The sequence below is a fragment of the Dryobates pubescens genome, chromosome 9, assembly GCF_014839835.1.
Source record: "Dryobates pubescens isolate bDryPub1 chromosome 9, bDryPub1.pri, whole genome shotgun sequence".
Classification (NCBI taxonomy): domain Eukaryota; kingdom Metazoa; phylum Chordata; class Aves; order Piciformes; family Picidae; genus Dryobates; species Dryobates pubescens.
The window spans coordinates 9,057,866-9,074,996 of NC_071620.1; the positions used below are offsets into that span (position 1 = coordinate 9,057,866).

Consider the following 17,131-nt stretch of genomic DNA (forward strand, 5'->3'; position numbering starts at 1 on the left):
CTAACAAATGGGTTGTACACTCTCATTTCTTATTTATTCCAACCACCTAAAATTTCTGTTGGGTTTAATTATAGCCCTTTGTGCTTTCCTGAAATTCAAATGCTTTTCTGTTTAACTAATGGTGTTAATGAACCATACACATGCAACTTCTAAAAGCACATTGTCACTGCAGCTTGATGCCTTAGGATGTCAAATCTCTGGGGACAGGTGACGAAATTAAGTTGTTGGGGTTTCTTCTGTATGCACTAGTACATCATGAAAACACCTGAATACGTCCTGCTGACTTTCTGTGGCAAAAGCATCAAGTGCTTTTAAGACATCTTTAGTTACATGATACTGATAAGTGACTTTTCCTTAAAAGACTAAGCCTGAAGGTTTTACCGAGCAGCCACACTGCTGAAGATACTAGTTGGTAATTTTTCTTTCTTTTCTTGGGGCACCAAGCAGGTCAGAGAGGTACAAAAGCAAACAGCAGAGCAGTGATGTTGCTCAGGCTTTGGAGAACTCAGTCAGCTCCAAGCAACAGTAGCAGATTACCCAGTATCAGCAGGAGAGAGAAGACTTTGCCATTGTCTTGACTTATATTGGGGTGAAGTGATTGATTTACCCATCTTGGACAAGCCTGAGGGAAAACTAGCACTTAGAAACAGCAACTAGGGGAACAGAGAAGCCTTTTATTGTAGGGTTGTTTTGTTGGGGTTTTTGGATGCAGACTTTTCTGTGGTGTTTTAGCAGCTCAGAATCAGCTTCACACAACGATTTATGCTGGCACCACTGCAGAACTTCAGGCAGTTGTTCCTGAAGCTACTCCAAATAGCAGGAGTAAATAATAGAGGCCTAGGAGAAAGAGTCTCTGTTTAAAAGAATTCTGGTGTTATGTTTCTTGGCTTGTTTGGGGTTTTTTTGTTAGTTTTGTTTCACAAACTTTCAAAATAGTTACTTTTATCTTTTACCTGGGTTTGCTTTCCCAAGATCCTTTCTGATTCCCTTGTGGCTTTAAACCTCAGATTTTCCACATTAGAATCTTAAATATTTTGTTCTGCTGTTATGTGTGACTGTGACATCATCACATGCTATCATCTCCTTGGACTTTCTTTTGTTGCAGACCAGCCATTTTTTGTACACTGTAATTTCAGTGCTCGCACCAGAAAGCACATGCTTCGGAGCACACCTCATTTTTATTTCTGCTGGTAATTAAGGATGAAAATGCATCTTGCTTCTGTTATTTTTCTGTGAGTGTTTTAATGCATTCTAATAGTAACTCCCTCTAAGTTAGTAAAGTAAGGTGAAAAATTCTGTTAGAAATACCTTTCTAGATAGGTTAAAATCTTACCTTGACTCTGCTGATCCAGTGCATCCTGTGTTATAGAGTTGTCTTCTGTTGCATATTACTATATTTCTAATTGTGGAGCCTAATATTTTTATGCTCAGTATATGAATTCAGAAAGATAATTAAAATCCTTGCATCCCTTTGTCCCTGAGGCTGGTTTTAGGCAAATACCTACAGTGAGCTGGTGGCTGAAGGAGTCCTGCTTCATGGCAAGGCTACTGTCCATCAGTCATTCTGCCCAAGTTTTGTTGGGAAGTGTCCATAGCTGCATGGCTGAGCTCAAGATGCTGTATGTGGCACTGCTGTCATGGACCACTGTACCTGGACACAGTGCTGGCAGAAGTAAGAATAAGTGCTTAGAAGGTGGGATATTAGGAATTTTACAGTTAGGATCTATTCTTTGTCCTCCTGGGTGCCCCTCTTAAGCTTGTCCCACGTATGGGATATTAGGAATTTTACAGTAAGGATCTCTTCTTTGTCCTCCTGGGTGCCCCTCTTATGCTTGTCCCACATATCCCCACTCCATCTTCCTGATCTCAGGTTTTTCCTGCCCTCCTTTCCTGAGCAGCTCTCAGTTGTCCTCTGCTCTCTTTGTGCTCTCCCCAGCATATGAGGCACTTGTCAGGGAACAGATTACAGTATGAAACTTCAGCTCTGTGTCCAGTTTCAGTCGTCAAGAGTGAAATAAAACAAAGCTCACAGTCCGTGGTGCCTCACACAGGTTCTGCCTGCAAAAACCCTTGATAAAATGTCTGTCCTTTGAGGTGCCAATTTTAGCTCATTGACACTGTCTAATACATCTTCTCCCACACTTTGTGTGCTGGTTGCATAGTCCATAGAATGGTTCAGCCTCATGGGCTGTGCTTGGTAGTCTTTAGCTTTAGGACTCAAACTGGCTGGTAGTTTCCCCTCAGGAGGTTGGATTTTCTGTCATCTCCTCAATATCAACTACTGGCTGCCCTTTGTAGCTCTTCAGAGTGCAACATATTTTCAGTATTTCATAGCAGGGTCTTTTGGGGATTTTCTAATACTTTCCTGAGCTGCTTTTTTTGTTTCAGGCAGTGGTGGTGGTCTTGTCATGCAGGGACTCAGCTGCCAGTTTCGAAGTGTTTGATATGCAGCATCAGAGCAGCAACTTGCTCTCCCATGGTTTTACTTTTCCTCACAAAGGCCAGGCAGTTAAAAACAGCTGTCATGTTTTCAAGTTGAGAGCAGCACTCCTATATTTCACTGATCTCATCTCACAGTTTGTCACTACCTGCAGGCCTGGCTGTTTTTTTGGGTCCAGTGCCAAGTGGCTATGAGCAAGGATAACTTCTCTGCATCCACATGGACTCTGTGATGGGTACAGGTTTCTAATATGTGTTCCTGGCTCTCTCTGCCACCCCATTGCCTCAGCAGAGGCCTCGCTTCTTTCAGAGCATCACACCCCAGCAATGTCCTCATCTTAACTCATTATCTTTCAGTCTTTTGGAAAGGCTTCAGTCTTTTATATCAGGATAATGAAGCATAACAGTTTAAAGTACCGCAGTCCAGTTCAACTAGTCACTATCTTGCAGTTTACTTAAACCACATTCCTTTACATGTCAGACAGCTCTGTTGAAGCTTCTGTAGCAGTAAGTGGCCAGGTGAGGGCCAGACATACAATTTGGCATCATGGTCATAGGCAAAGAAGTAGCTAACAACATAAGGCAGATAATCAGATGCATGTGGGAGAGCAAATGTCTGAAACTCAACTTCTGAACTGTACATCTGCAATCATCATGGACTAGGGGGTATAAGTTCTGTGTGGTGCCTCAACTAAACAAGTGTCACATGCTGAATTCTCCAGTTAACAAGGAGCCATGAGACAGAGTCAGCAGCTGGGAAGTTGGTTGTGTGGTGCACTTCTGCAGATAGACTGTTTAGACCAGAAAAACAAGGGGCTGGACTCTGGAGAGAAGAGGTGGCCTCAAAGGTCCTTGGACAAAAGAAAGGTGCCTGGAAGGAAGATGGTGGGGATCCTGAAAGAAGGGGCAGGTACTGGAGATCCAGGACAAAAACACCAGGGGATGCCTCAGGTGCTAATTCAGTTTTGCAAGGCACTGAGGTCAGCAACATCAGGCCACAAACTGCTACTGCTGTCTGTCCCATCTCCCTGTGGGGAAGGGCAGTCAGGACCTGTGGCCCAGGGAATGTGTGCATGAGTAGCACTGGTGAAGTGTGGGCAGCAGGTACATGTCCTGTTGGCTGGCCAGGTCTGTCTGGCTGATGGGGTCCTTGCTGCAGCACTCCTGCCTGTGGATGGGAAGCACATATGTCTGCCAGCTGGTTGTGCTCTGTTGTGCCAGCAGGGCCCCATCATGGATTTGTTATGCTTGCAAGCCTCCAGCAAATCCCAGTATCCAGACTGGCAGCAGGCTGGCGTTTCACTCTCTCCCACACCTGGCAGTCACCAGCATTGTCCTGCTCCAATGACACGAGGCAGTTGCAAGCCTGTTGTAGATGGCCAATGGACTCAGATGCTTTGTGCTGCCCCCAGCACTTATGGATGTGTCACAAGTCCCTGTTTGTGATTTTGTATGTTCTACTTGGAAGCCTGAGACATCAATAAATTCTTCAGCATCTTTGTGCAATACACTTCTCTCCTGGTATTAATGTACAATCAAGTGTTTATTCAGGACTTGCTATGGCTTAGCTTTTGTTTGCCGGATGTCAATCTTGTTTTGCTGCATGTTTCAATTTCCAGGTGTGTATGCAATATAGACTGCAGTGGATACAGTTTTAACCCTGTATGTGCTTCTGATGGGAGTTCCTATAATAATCCATGCTTTGTTAGAGAAGCATCGTGTCTGAGACAAGAGCAGATCGACATCAGACACCTTGGACACTGCTCAGGTAGGCTCCGTTTTGTTTTCCTGGTAAATAAAATTCTGACAGAAGTGGACTGGGTAGAGTTTTCTCTTTTCCATTTTTGATCAGAAGTTACTAATCCAGTTACCAGTGAACTCCCTGCCTGAATTTTTGAGTTCTCCATGCAGAGATTTGTTTGTGCTACAGAGATACCTGCTGCGTTGACACTACCTTCCTTGGGCTGCTGTTACCTGGAAAAGCAGCAAAAGCTCTTAGGAGAATCTAAGCAGTAGTCCACTGGTTCTTACCTGGTGGGATTCTGTACTGGTGTGGGGGAAATTTTCCTTTCTGCTGCTGTGGGCTGCACAACCTAATTCTAAGGTCCCAGCTGTACTTTTCTACTGTTGGAATGATCTACTGAAACCCTGTGTCTACTGCCTTGTAATTAATCATGTGCATGACTCTGCAGTTTTGGGGTCTTGCAGTCAGGACCTTCTCACAGGAATAGCAGTATTCCACCATCTCTTTGCCAGTTACATCCAGATCTGTAATTTGGACAGTTCCAAACCCAAAACAGGACGTCCCCAAAATAACCTAGGCCCATACCATGGAAAAGTTTTTAGATTAAAACCTTGCTTGAGGTGTGTCTTGTGTTGGTCAGGATGATGTGGGCTACTGTTACTGACCAGGTGGGCTACCAATCTGGTTGAATGGAAAGAACAATGTGGGAATATGTCAAGTTTTGCTGCAATTAAAATACTTTGACTTTTATCTTGGCTTCTCAATGCCATACATGTAGTGATCTGGAAATAAGCCTTTCCTAACAGCTCTCTGTGCATGTATTTATCATCTAGAAGCAGATGACACAAACGCAGTTGGAAAGAAAGACGATGGCATGCAGTATCGGCCAGAGGTGAAAGGTACTCTGTTGACTTTATGTTGTTTGGTTATGCTTTGAAAAGATGAGAACACAGAGCATGCAGGTCCCTTCTTGTCTGCCTTACAGCTTTAATTTCTGTAACCGAGACAGACCTGTGAACAGCTTCCTCCTTACAGCATGTTGCAAGGCTGGCAAGGAGGAGATGTCTGTGATTTCTCCAGGTTTGCCTGCTGTATTCCTCTAAGATGTGCAGCTGTTCACCACCCTATGTGGCAGTCACAGGATTAGGCTCCTCTAAAGTGCTGTGAAAATGATTTTACTGGAAGACACCAAGCTGTGACATTTCTGATGAAATGACACAAGCCTCCCTCCTGCAACCCCGTCTTCTCTGTTAAGTCTGGGGGCAGGGGGAAAGAAAGAAAGAAAAGAAAAAGAAGTCAGGGTCTGTATTTCTTAGGTTGTTTTAAAATGTTTTCAATAAACTAATACGCTGAATCACATTGGTTGAAAATGTTTTACCTATATGTACCTTGCCTCTATTAACTACTATAAACAAAATAAGGAAAATGAGGCAGGGTTTCACTTTGCTCAGTTATTGTACGTGGTGGAAGCCCATGTGTGTCAGCTGCACTTTCAGAATAAATATACTTATGCATGTCATGGTTCTTGGTCAAAGCGTTGCTGTCCAGGACAAAATTCCTCTGTCTTTCTCAAGTTCTTCATCATTGTTAACTTTTCCACATCTTGTCTCACAAAGAATGGAATGGAATGGAATGGAATGGAATGGAATAGTAATATTTGTAGTTGGAAGGGACGTACACCAATCATCTAAGTCCAACTGCCTCACCAATTCAGAGCAGACGCAGAGTTAAAGCATGATGTTCAGGGCATTGTCCAAAGCCTTTTAAATATTGACAGTCTTGGGGCATGGTTCACTTTTCCAGGAGTCTTTTCCAGTAAATAAACACTTCCTAATGTCCATTCCAAATGTTCCCTGGCACAGCTATGGACTGTTGCCATGCCTCCTGTTACTGGATACCAGCGAGAGGAGCTCAGCATCTCCCTCTCTGCTTCGGCTCCTCAGGAAACTGTAGAGAGCAATGAAGTTACCCCTCAGCCTCCTTTTCTACAAACTAGACTATACCAAAGTCCTTTGCTGCTCCTCACAGGGCATGCCTTTTATACCATCTTTGTTGCCCTCCTCTGGACACATTCAGGACCTTTATATCCTTCTTAGATAGCGGGGCCTAGTATTGCCACCTTCAGGCAATGCCATACCAACTCTTGGCTTAGTACTGCAATCCTGTTGGTATCACCTCCCTGCACTGGTTCTAGTTTAAAGCCCTCACCATCAGTTCCACCAATTTACAACTAACGATGCCTGTGCCTTTGGGATAGGTGAATCCTGCTGGGCCCCAGCATACCTTGTTTCTTAAAAGACTTTTCCATGATTTAAAACCCCAAAGTTTTGGTGGAAGCACCAGTCCCACAGCTGGGCTTGCCTTTTTCTACAAGTCACCCCCCATTATTGGGAGGATTGAGGAAAATATTACCTGTGCTCCCAAATCTTTTAGCATCCTTCCCCGGGCTCTGAAATCTCTTTTGATTGACCCCAGACTTTTTGTTGCTATGTCATTAGTACCCATGGGAAAGAGCAGGAATGGATAATGATCTGAAGGTTGTACTAAGCTCTGCAGTCTTGGGATGACATCCCTAATCTCAGCCCCAGGGAGGCCATGAACTTCCCTGGAAAGAAGATCCAGTCTGCAAATGGGTGGTTCCATTCTGCACTCATAACCCGCTGTTGTTTCTTCTCAGCACTGGTCTTTTTTCCCCACCCCCTGTTGTTAAACGTGGTTTGCCCTCTCATGACTTCTCACCAAAGCTTTCAACATTCCTTGTGTTCTTGAAAAGCCTTTCAGAGCAAAAAAAGCTCTCTATATTTTTCTTTTTCACAAATTCTCTTATTTTCACTCCATATGAAGTACCAGTTGGAATGATTCAATATTAATTTTCACTTACATTGTGAGGGTATGAAAGGCCTCCAATGTAAGATATACCTTATTGTGTTATGTAATGGAAAAACACTTTTGGTTTCTATTTAGAAGTTACAGGCTTGTGTTCATTGCATCTTGCCTTTGAAATCTAGTTAGTAGGGAAAGCCCCACATAATTATTACTATCAGTATATTTAGCTTGTTGTAATGGGTTGGGGCCTAAACCACCACACTTGTTCAGTTTCAAGTTCAGCAAATGATGTTCACAGAGGGCGTAGGTCTTGTGGAAAAAAAATGGTTTTGATTTATTTTTTTAAATGCAAACAGTCAAGTCTTTTTAGAGAGCAAGAGCCTGAAGCAAATTACTTTGAATGACTTCTGCTTCTAGGATAAGAGAATAGTCCACACTTCTGCCTGTTTTTCTCTTGTTAAACTGTGTTCTTTGCATGTATAATGCCTCCTAGTCTCCAGAATCAGAGCCATGACAGTCTTCTCTTGCAAATGGCAACCAAAAGTTACTTCAGAAAGTTCTCTCTTCCCACATACTTGATGGTTTTGTTGTATCAAGTTAGGCATCAGGGTTTCAGCTTTTGTGTGTGCCTCTTCCTTCTAGCAAAGTATTTGAACTCTCATATCCAGTCATTCTTTCAAGGCTCCCACACCGCTTTAATATTTCAGTCTGAAGCTCTCAAGCAGTCTAGCGGGCCTCTCACATTAAAAATGGATTCCTGTCAATAGGTGGGTAAATGTCTGGTTCACACAGGGAATCATCTCCTGCATTTAACAGCATCTCTTTGCTCAATACAAGTTTTGACTCTAACTTTGGTGGCCAAGGCTACTTGTCCACATCTCAAGGAGCGCTTTTTTCATTGGGCCTCACATTCTGTGTTAGTGCATTCATTAAAACCAGACATGGCACAGCTATCTCAACAGACTAATATGTTTCTGTATAGCTCATTACTAGTCTTTGATTGGTACCAGATGTGACAGTAATTAACTTCTTGGAGGAGGAGCAAGGCAACAGCTTTATGATGAGGCATGCCTAATTTTCTCCTCTTAGATGTGCCACAACATAGTCTATTCCACCAGGGCAGCGGTGAATATATTGTCAATATTTGGCAATGTTCTTCCCTTGTATCAAGTCTTCTGTGTTTTTGAAGCCTAGCTTGAACCAGCAGGCTTCCTTTACATCTAAGGCACCTAATAGTTCAGATTCTCTTTTTTTTTTCTCCTGAAACAAATTAGAAAAGCTTCCAGAAATGTTTCACAGGAAACCTTTAACAGTAGCACACTTTTTATTTTATTTTTTTTTTCTTGTATAAACAAATTCTCCTTCTTGCTGCTATTACTTTAAAGACCTACAATTGTGTAAGAGATGCCTTCTTCACAGGCCCTTTTTGCTTTGCACCTGCAGGTCATTATAATCTTGCGTTTGTGATGCTATATTCTATTGCCATGGAAATGAGCATAAGTCCACAATTACACCGACATCTTTAGATCCCTGTGCTTTAGAGAAGTTCATTATGAAATACCAACCTCTGTGTTTAGAAAAATTTATTTCAGCAAAATTTGAAGGAAAAAATGATTTAAAAATGTACAGAGCTTTAGATAGTTTTAATAACATGACAGAAGCATGAGAAATGTTGGTGTGGAAGGGATTGCCTTCCTGTGCTGAACTGACCTGGCCAGTACAGAAAAGTAAAACTCATTGGTAAAGATTTAAGAAGAAAAGAAAGGAAGATTGAAGAAAGCAAGAAAGCAAGAAAGAAAGAGAAAGAAAGCAAGAAAGCAAGAAAGAAAGCAAGAAAGAAAGCAAGAAGGAAAGAAGGAAAGAAAGAAGGAAAGAAGGAAGGAAGGAAGGAAGGAAGGAAGGAAGGAAGGAAGGAAGGAAGGAAGGAAGGAAGGAAGGAAGGAAGGAAGGAAGGAAAGAAAGAAAGAAAGAAAGAAAGAAAGAAAGAAAGAAAGAAAGAAAGAAAGAAAGAAAGAAAGAAAGAAAGAAAGAAAGAAAGAAAGGAAGAAAGAAAGAAAGGAAGAAAGGAAAAGAAAGAAAGTAAAACACATGATGCAAAAGCCATCACTCACAACATCCCACCAGTAGAATCATGCTCAGCTGGTTTTTAAGGAAGACCACTATTGTAGTGTGTTTGATTTCAGCTGTAACAACCAGTGGTACCAGTCAGATTTGGGCTTTATCAAGTTGTTGTCTACATAGTAATTATAAAATGTGGTTCAGCTTCATTCTAATTCTTCAGACTTTTCCCTCTGCTTAGGCAGAGAGAGCTCTCTGTTTCTGTGTATTAGCTCTTTGCCCCAATGCCACTGGCAAAGCTCCTGCAGATCTTCCTGAATTGCCTTGTTTCTGTCATGAAACCCAACATAAAAAGCATATTTAGATGTCATTGAGGATCATTTTCCAGTGCAGCACATTCTAGCAAATCTGTTGGTGTCTCTGAAACATCACTCTTAAGCTTTTGCTTTATTGTTCTGTGTTCCTTTATTCACCACAAGCTTTTAAGATGTTGTTCTCAGCTGAGATTTTTTTTAACGAATACGAATCTGAACATCTATACTTTTACATGATACAACCATTTATAATTGTTTATGTATATTTGCTTTCAAGATGCCAGTGATCAAAGAGAAGACATTTACATTGGAAACCACATACCTTGTTCAGAAAGCTTCAATGGCTACTGTATACATGGAAAATGTGAATTCGTTTATTCCACTCAGAAGGCTTCCTGCCGGTAAGTCCTGCATGCCTCCCAAATGTGCTTGAAATTGCTGTAAAGCTTAATCAAAACACTCTCTAGACATAATTACAGCATGTATTAGTTTGCAGTTATCTAAACCATGGCAAAAGAGCCATATCCATGTGCTGTGGGCAGCACCCAGCTGCTCCAGTCACGCAGGAAATAGTGCTTGGGGAACAAGCTGCCAGTCCAGGTACTTCAGAGGCTGAATGCCTCTGAGGAGTGTGGCTTCCATGTTTTCTTATTTTCAGATGCTAAATCCTACACAGAGAAAAGAAAAACTACCCAAAAATGCTTTGTCTTGCATGGCTTCTCTGTATGACTGCTTTCCCCATTGACCTCTCAGTCTGTTCTTACACTAACTGCAAATTTTATTGCTCCTGTCATATACTCTCTCTAGAGTAGCAATATCTTATTTTTAACATTTATTGCCCTTTTCCACAATAATAGGCTTCAACTGGAGAGCATAAGATTGCAAAAAATTCTTTAACTCACACTTTTTCTCTACAGTACAATCCAGCAACTCAGTACACTCAGTTTCCCAGGCCAATTGATTGTTCTAGTTTATTTCCTTAGCTTCCAGATAATTTTTTTTACATATGTATCACCAACTAAATTCTACATCTTTATTTTCCTCAAAAAAAAAATACAATTAATTTTGAGAGCTGTTTATAAAAAAAAATCTTACTTCTTCTGAATAGCATGTAGCACCCTGCTTATTATGAGGTTTCTCTCCTGAACTTTCATCTCACAAGCTTGTACTTTCAGATTAACGTGGTTCAAGAAGCCATAACTCTTTGCTTTCCTTTGCTCTGGAACCGTCAGCTATAAATCCATTAGATGCTATCACATTTTCTCCCTTGATCTCTATTGATCGAGTCTATTTAGGCTTTTTTTGCACTGCCAAGATTTAAGGGTTTCCAGACTGATCAGAGAGCAGGAAGCTCAAAAAGCAACTCAGCTGAAGCACTTGAAAGCTTGTGTTATTCCTTTTTCCATCCAAGATCCTTTCTTGTTTATTTTCACCTTTCCAATAAGACTTACTTGGTTTTCTCTTTGGCCAGAACCAAAACAGCTCCACACAGCTTTGCTTCTCATAGGAAACTGGGTGCATCCCCACATTCTCCTGATGGACGTTAGGCAGCACTATTTCATTACATCATCATTCTGTTCTAGAGCTGTGTTTGACACAATTTCTGATGGATTTGTCCTCAAAATATTCAAAGTAGAGGTATTTGAAGGAAAACATTCTTGGCTGCATGAACAGATTTTATCATTCCTCAGAAATTCTTTTTCTGGATGGTGTTAATATAGCAATTTATTAATTTATGAGTCAATTACTATCCAATCACTTAGATATTATTGCTCTAACAATTACTAATAGGCTGTGCTTTGATTAATTTAATGAATGTACTTCCTCTTTAAATTCTATTTTATAATGATGTTTACTGTTACTATCTGCAATTATTTATTTAAACAGCTTGAGCAGTAGTTCAGCACAACAAACCCAGCACAACAAACCCCACATGGTTCCCATCAAGAATTTCTGTCAGTTTTTAAGCCTAAGCATTAGATCTCAGATTTTCTTGGATCTATTAAGTGCTGATGGTCTCGTACTTTAAATGTGTTTTCTACTGGAGTAGTTATGAAGGAAAAAAATTAAATTAGACAGCAATCCACTGCAGTAATTGTGTATTTTACTGAAGAAAAAAAATTCTCTCTTTCTCTGGCAAGGAAAATATAATGATGGATTCTAGGGGCTGATTGTTATTTTCAACGGTTTTTCATTCTCATACGCATCTAGCATATGCATTGTTTGATGTGGTCGTCATTTCCTGGTAGCGATACATGTGAGGTACCAAATGACTTACAAAACTGCAGAAAATACCTACACATACCAAATTCTGACTTTCCCTTTCACTGGGGGCAGTTAATCTCCTTCTTCATTGTACAGCAGCCCTCCAGGATTGTTGTCAGGCAGGTGGGAGGATGGTTTAATAGTAGCAAATGCATTATATTTAGTTTAGCAGGCTTTGTGCGGCAGGGATCTGGTTTATCTCTTCTTGCCCCCCTTGTGCAGTGCAGTTCTGCCCTTTGCCATCAAGGAAGCACGGTTCAACCATCTGCAAAGAAATCTAAACTTCTTTATGCTAATCTAATTAATTGACTGGTCAGCATATTCTGAGAGATGCATGCTGACCTCTGTTTTTCTTGCTATTATATTAATGCTGTATTATATTGCTATATATTAGCTCAGCAGAATACTTTAAAATCTGTTCTGCTATTTTAAGGTAGCTTAAACTAGTGCCTAGTGCTTTACCCCACAACCATTATAGCTCTTAACACAAACATTTCTTGTTTGCAGGAGCTCAATACTCCTGAACCTCCATTCAATATTTCTCAGAAATGGTTTCCTATTGCTTCAGTGTTTCTGAGGAAACATCTTCAAATTACTTTTGCCTCATCTGCTTTCTTTTGCCTCCTCTGCTTTAAAGCAATTCTCACATTGATCACACTTGGACTGTTACTTCCTTTAATGAAAACAAAAGCAAAGTAACAATAAGAATTCAGTCCTTTTCACTAGCTGGGAGTGCTCTTCATTATTGTTTCTTTTTGCATGATAACCAATGTGTTCCTCATCTGTTCCCCCCTTCTGTGCTAATACACTTTTCATTGTCTTCCTAGCCATTATTGAGCTTACATGGGGGGTTTTCTTTAATAACTCCACTCCTACTGGAACTTGTTTCATGCCTGAACCAAACCTCCTCATGCAGCAGCTCATGGCTGGCAAAAGTAGAGTCACAAGATTATCAACACGTAAACCCCAACCATTATCCCTGCATTCAAAGGAGGATTAGGAGTTGCATTAGCAGTTGTAGGAAGGTCTGTGGAGTAATTATTTCATTCCTCTAAATTGAATTAATTCCTACCCTAGCACAAAGCTTTTGGATGGATGAGACCAACTCTGTGTTACATCCAGGTTTATCTTATTAATTTGTACAAAAATATTATTTCTCTGCCTGTATGTATTTCTCTTCCAGCTTTCTACTGTAGGGTGAAGGCCAATTGTGTGATTAAGCTGCCCTTAATGATGCATGCACGTTGGTCAGTGTTAAAGGTTAGCTGTACAAAGGCCTAAAGTGATAGGATGAAGGGCAATGGCTTCAGACTAGAGAAGAGTAGATTTAGATTGGATGTTAGGAACAATTTCTTTACCATGAGGGTAGTGGAACACTGGAACAGGTTGCCTGGGGAGGTGACTGGGACCCCATCCCTGGAGACATTCAAGGTGAGGCTCAACAGGGCTCTGGACAACCTGATCCAGCTGAGGATGCCCCTGCTTACTGCAGAGGGGGTTGGAGTAGGTGACCTGTGGAAGTCCCTTTCAACCCAGACCATTCTATGCTTCTGTGATGTTAAGTGATGGCCTCTTTTTCTGCAGACTTTGCTTTAGTGTCTTGGATCGCTCTTGCCTTTCCTTGTGGTGCTTCTGTGTCTCTTGCCTTCAGATATTGATTCCTCCAGAGTGTGTTTCTATCAGGAGCAGCCTCTGCTGAGTTTATCATTGAACTAATTCCTGCTTTGCTCAGACATGTTATCACTTAGAGCAGCCATTTCTCTTCTGTCTCCAGCCATTTCTCCTACACCCCTGGCCAATTTTTAGGGATTCTTCCATGAACTCTCACTGGAACAGTTGTGGGCCATTGAGTTTTCCAATCCATCTTCTGCCAAATTTTGGTTTGGTAACAAAGCACAAGGGGGTTTGAAGCTGGTCTTGTCCAACAGGTTTTGCAGGATTCCACTTCTGTAGGCTACAGCTTGAAAAGATATCTTCTTTTTCCACATTTTTTAAGGCTTATCTTTATCACTCCTCTCCCATATTGACACCACAGCTGAGTGAGCATGCTCACTTTGTGTTTCATGAATGTGTTTCTTTGTATTTAATTTAGCCTTGTCTACCTGTTTCATGTAGTTGCTTTAATCTTCCTAAATATTACCCCAATTTAATAACACCCACACACATATTTCTCTGGCTAAATCAGAGCTTTCACCACACTGGTGTGTTTTCAGAGGTCCACTACTAACCTTAGTCAGGAAACCAGAGTATATCTCCTTTATGACTTCTCTTGACAGAGAAATATAAACTATTCCCCAACCCAAGAGTTACCACACCTCTGCCTTTTCACCATCACTTTCTCAGCTAGGGTCATCTTGGATTCCTTATTCCATCTGCAAAATGTCTGGGCCATTGCCACATTACAGATTCCATGAAATATTCCTTTTCTTTTTCAGGTGTGAATCAGGATATACTGGACAGCACTGTGAAAAGACAGACTTTAGTATTCTTTATGTTGTTCCAAGCAGACAAAAGCTTACGCATGTCCTTATTGCAGCAATAATTGGAGCTGTACAGATTGCCATTATAGTTGCAATTGTCATGTGCATAACAAGGTAGGTAAAGACACCACCAGTGAAATATTATGCACTGTATAGATTTACCTTTTTCTGTATTTAAATATTGGGCCCCCAACATTTTATGTGCTTTAATACATACTGTAAAATATTCACCTAAGAAATTCCTAATGACGACTGCAGAAGGATTCTGTAACATAGTGTCCCCATTCCTTTTTGGTCACAAAACTCATATTTGTTTACGTTTACAAACCACCAGTAACCCTTCTGAATCCCCAGACCAAATACCCAGCAGAACAGATCAGCCTTGAAACACATCCAAAAGGTCAACTACTGTGTTAGACCTTCACTGGAGTTATTCAGGCGTTGCTGATATCTTATGGAAGCTGTGATCTCCCACCCAGTGAAACTAGAGAGGCTGACAAGATGCTGTTCTCTGAAGTACCTCTGTAAATGATGCTACAGAGAGAGGGAGAAGTATTCTTCACACTATATATGCTTTCTTCAAATTAATGTGCAGCTAGTCCCACTATTAGACACTGTCCATGGGAATATATTTCATGAAATGTGCAGATTCACAAGCATACAGCTCAGGATACTGGGTTGTCTCAGGCTGTTGCCTTGTAGAAAGACTGAGTTCAGAGCCATAGATTATTTTTAATGACAAGGGCTTCAGTTTGCTTATCAAGGACTGAAGCCAATGACGGCTGAGTGCTCTGGGATAGAATAGGGATGACTTAGCTCCCTTATAGGTGCATGAAGCATTTAGGTACTATTCATGGGCAACCATGCCACACGTACTTTGACTTTTCCTTCTCAACTTGTCCTTCATTTTATCTGCTCCAGTTACATTGAGCCATAAAACTTTATGCTATGGTGTTAGCGCATGGCTTCCCAAATGCAGTGACATAGAGTGATGTCCCTGTGAACAAACAATTGAAGGCCTTCTTCCCTATCTCTCTTCTAAGATTTAACACAGCAGGTAGAAGTACACATACCTAACACCTCCTGTACACGTACAAGTTATTTATGGCTCATGCATTTGAGGTCATCCTTTTTTTTTTACTCACCACCCTGCTAGCCAAAGCAGAAGTGTGGAAGCTGTAGTTCAGCAGCCCTCCTCTTTCAGCCTCCCTACAACCATTCCCCAGCTCACAGTCTCTTGGGGACAGTCTGTTTTGCTGGCTTTTGTGAATACTTTCTTAGCTGTGTGTCCATCTCTGAGAAAGGGATTGCCTGAGCCATCCCACAGGGAGTCCTCAGTAGACTCTGTCTCAGGAGCTGCTGCAAGCAGCAGGGCACCTGGAAGTCTAGCGCTTCAAAAGGCTGACTGATCCAATCTGACCATCCACTGTTTTCTAAGTATAAAAAGCCAACACAGTTATGAAACATGGTATGTGTTTTGCTGGATCAAGGCTGAAGGACTCCATATTTGCTGGGTTTGGTTTCAATTTCAGGCAGAACTCCCTTCTGAGTGATCTGGGGTCCAAGGAACATCCCCAGGTGACACCAACGTGATGGTGCATCTCCCCAGTCAGCACAGCTCATAGACTCCTTGCTGTTGTTAAGCACAGAAAATTAAGTCACTGTGGTATTGCTAAGCTTACTTTCATGCAGCATATGTAAAATCAGCCCTCCTTTTTCTTTCTCTCTCTCTCTCTCTCTCTCTTTTTTTGCAGAAAATGCCCCAAAAACAACAGAGGACGTCGGCAGAAGCAAAACCTAGGCCATTTTACTTCAGATACATCATCCAGAATGGTTTAACTTAGTGATTTTTATACCTACATTGACCATGTGATGTACATTTTTATTATATCTTTTTTTAAAGAATGGAAATATTTATTTCAGAGGCCTTATTTTTGAACATTTTTAGTGTAACAATGTTGGTCTGTATTCTGAAAGCATCAGCTCTAACAGCTATGGACTGGTTTAGTACCTTTACTTTTATGGTTTTTTGAATACAGTAGTTCATTTTCTGTATCTGTATCACATGGTTATATAACGGAGTCGTGCTTTATCCATGGAATGTAATACTTTTTGGGAACACAGGTTTATTCCACCAATGGTTGTAGATTAAAAGCAAACAAACAAACCCAACAACAAATCAACAACAGCAACAAAAAAAAAAAAGTCCACATTACCTATCAAACAAGGCATGGAGGTAAAAATGTTTACAGCTTACTTTTCTTATGGGAAACTAGAAAACACTGTGTTTAAATACCGTAGATATTTAAATGTTTTTGGAGGGTAGTAACTGATTTTTTAGACACTGCCTATCGCATGAACTGTGGAGCTGTGTGCTGTGTGTAGTTGTAACATATTTATAAACACGTGTGGGCTGGGTCTAAGCACTGCCATCTTCATGAAGAAGTCCAATGATTTATTTTTAAAGAGGAAAAGTATAAATTTCATAATTTGGGAAGTTTTCCTGGTAGAAGAGATGGCACAAGTCCAAAAGAAGTAGGTCTTAGTAGATTTAGATATTGTAAGAATTGGTGGCGAGCAATTGAACACAACTGATTGGAATAAAAGCCTACTTTGTGAACTGTTAAAGCTGTTTTAATACTTCTTAAACTTTTTTAAAGGAAATACATGTTTTAACACCTTCAATACAGATTGTATAGTGTTTGTGATTAAAATTGAAACGAAACAATAACAATAAAGGTAAATTCATTTCTAGTGCTCTTGGACAGAGTATTTTCAAGAGCTGAAGAAGTCCATCCAAATTAGTCTGCTGGTCATAGGTATATCAAATAGACTGTTAGTTGTCGTTTGAGAGATTCCCAAGATAAAGTGTGAATAGGATGTGTTCAGCTGTTTTAACATGTAGTCTAGGCTTTACAAAACTTTGCATGTAGGAATTAATAATTTGTTCAATTAAAAAAAAAAAAAAAAAAGAAATAAAAATTAAAATTTAAAAAAAAAAAAAA

At 40.7% G+C, this 17,131-nt stretch overlaps 1 protein-coding gene across 2 annotated transcripts in view; it reads left to right on the plus strand.

Moving 5' to 3' along the window:
- TMEFF1 (transmembrane protein with EGF like and two follistatin like domains 1) overlaps nucleotides 1-17,088 on the plus strand; it is a 147,562-nt gene extending 130,474 nt beyond the window's left edge. The window contains exons 6-10 of one of the 2 annotated variants that reach the window (XM_054164345.1): nucleotides 4,059-4,207; nucleotides 5,020-5,082; nucleotides 9,659-9,782; nucleotides 14,082-14,240; nucleotides 15,881-17,088. In XM_054164345.1, coding sequence (XP_054020320.1) covers nucleotides 4,059-4,207; nucleotides 5,020-5,082; nucleotides 9,659-9,782; nucleotides 14,082-14,240; nucleotides 15,881-15,965 — 580 coding nt within the window. In that variant the 3' untranslated portion in view covers nucleotides 15,966-17,088. Of the gene's footprint in view, nucleotides 1-4,058; nucleotides 4,208-5,016; nucleotides 5,083-9,658; nucleotides 9,783-14,081; nucleotides 14,241-15,880 lie in introns of both variants that reach the window. The other variant, XM_054164344.1, reaches the window with a different exon arrangement.
- Nucleotides 17,089-17,131: the final 43 nt, after the last annotated feature.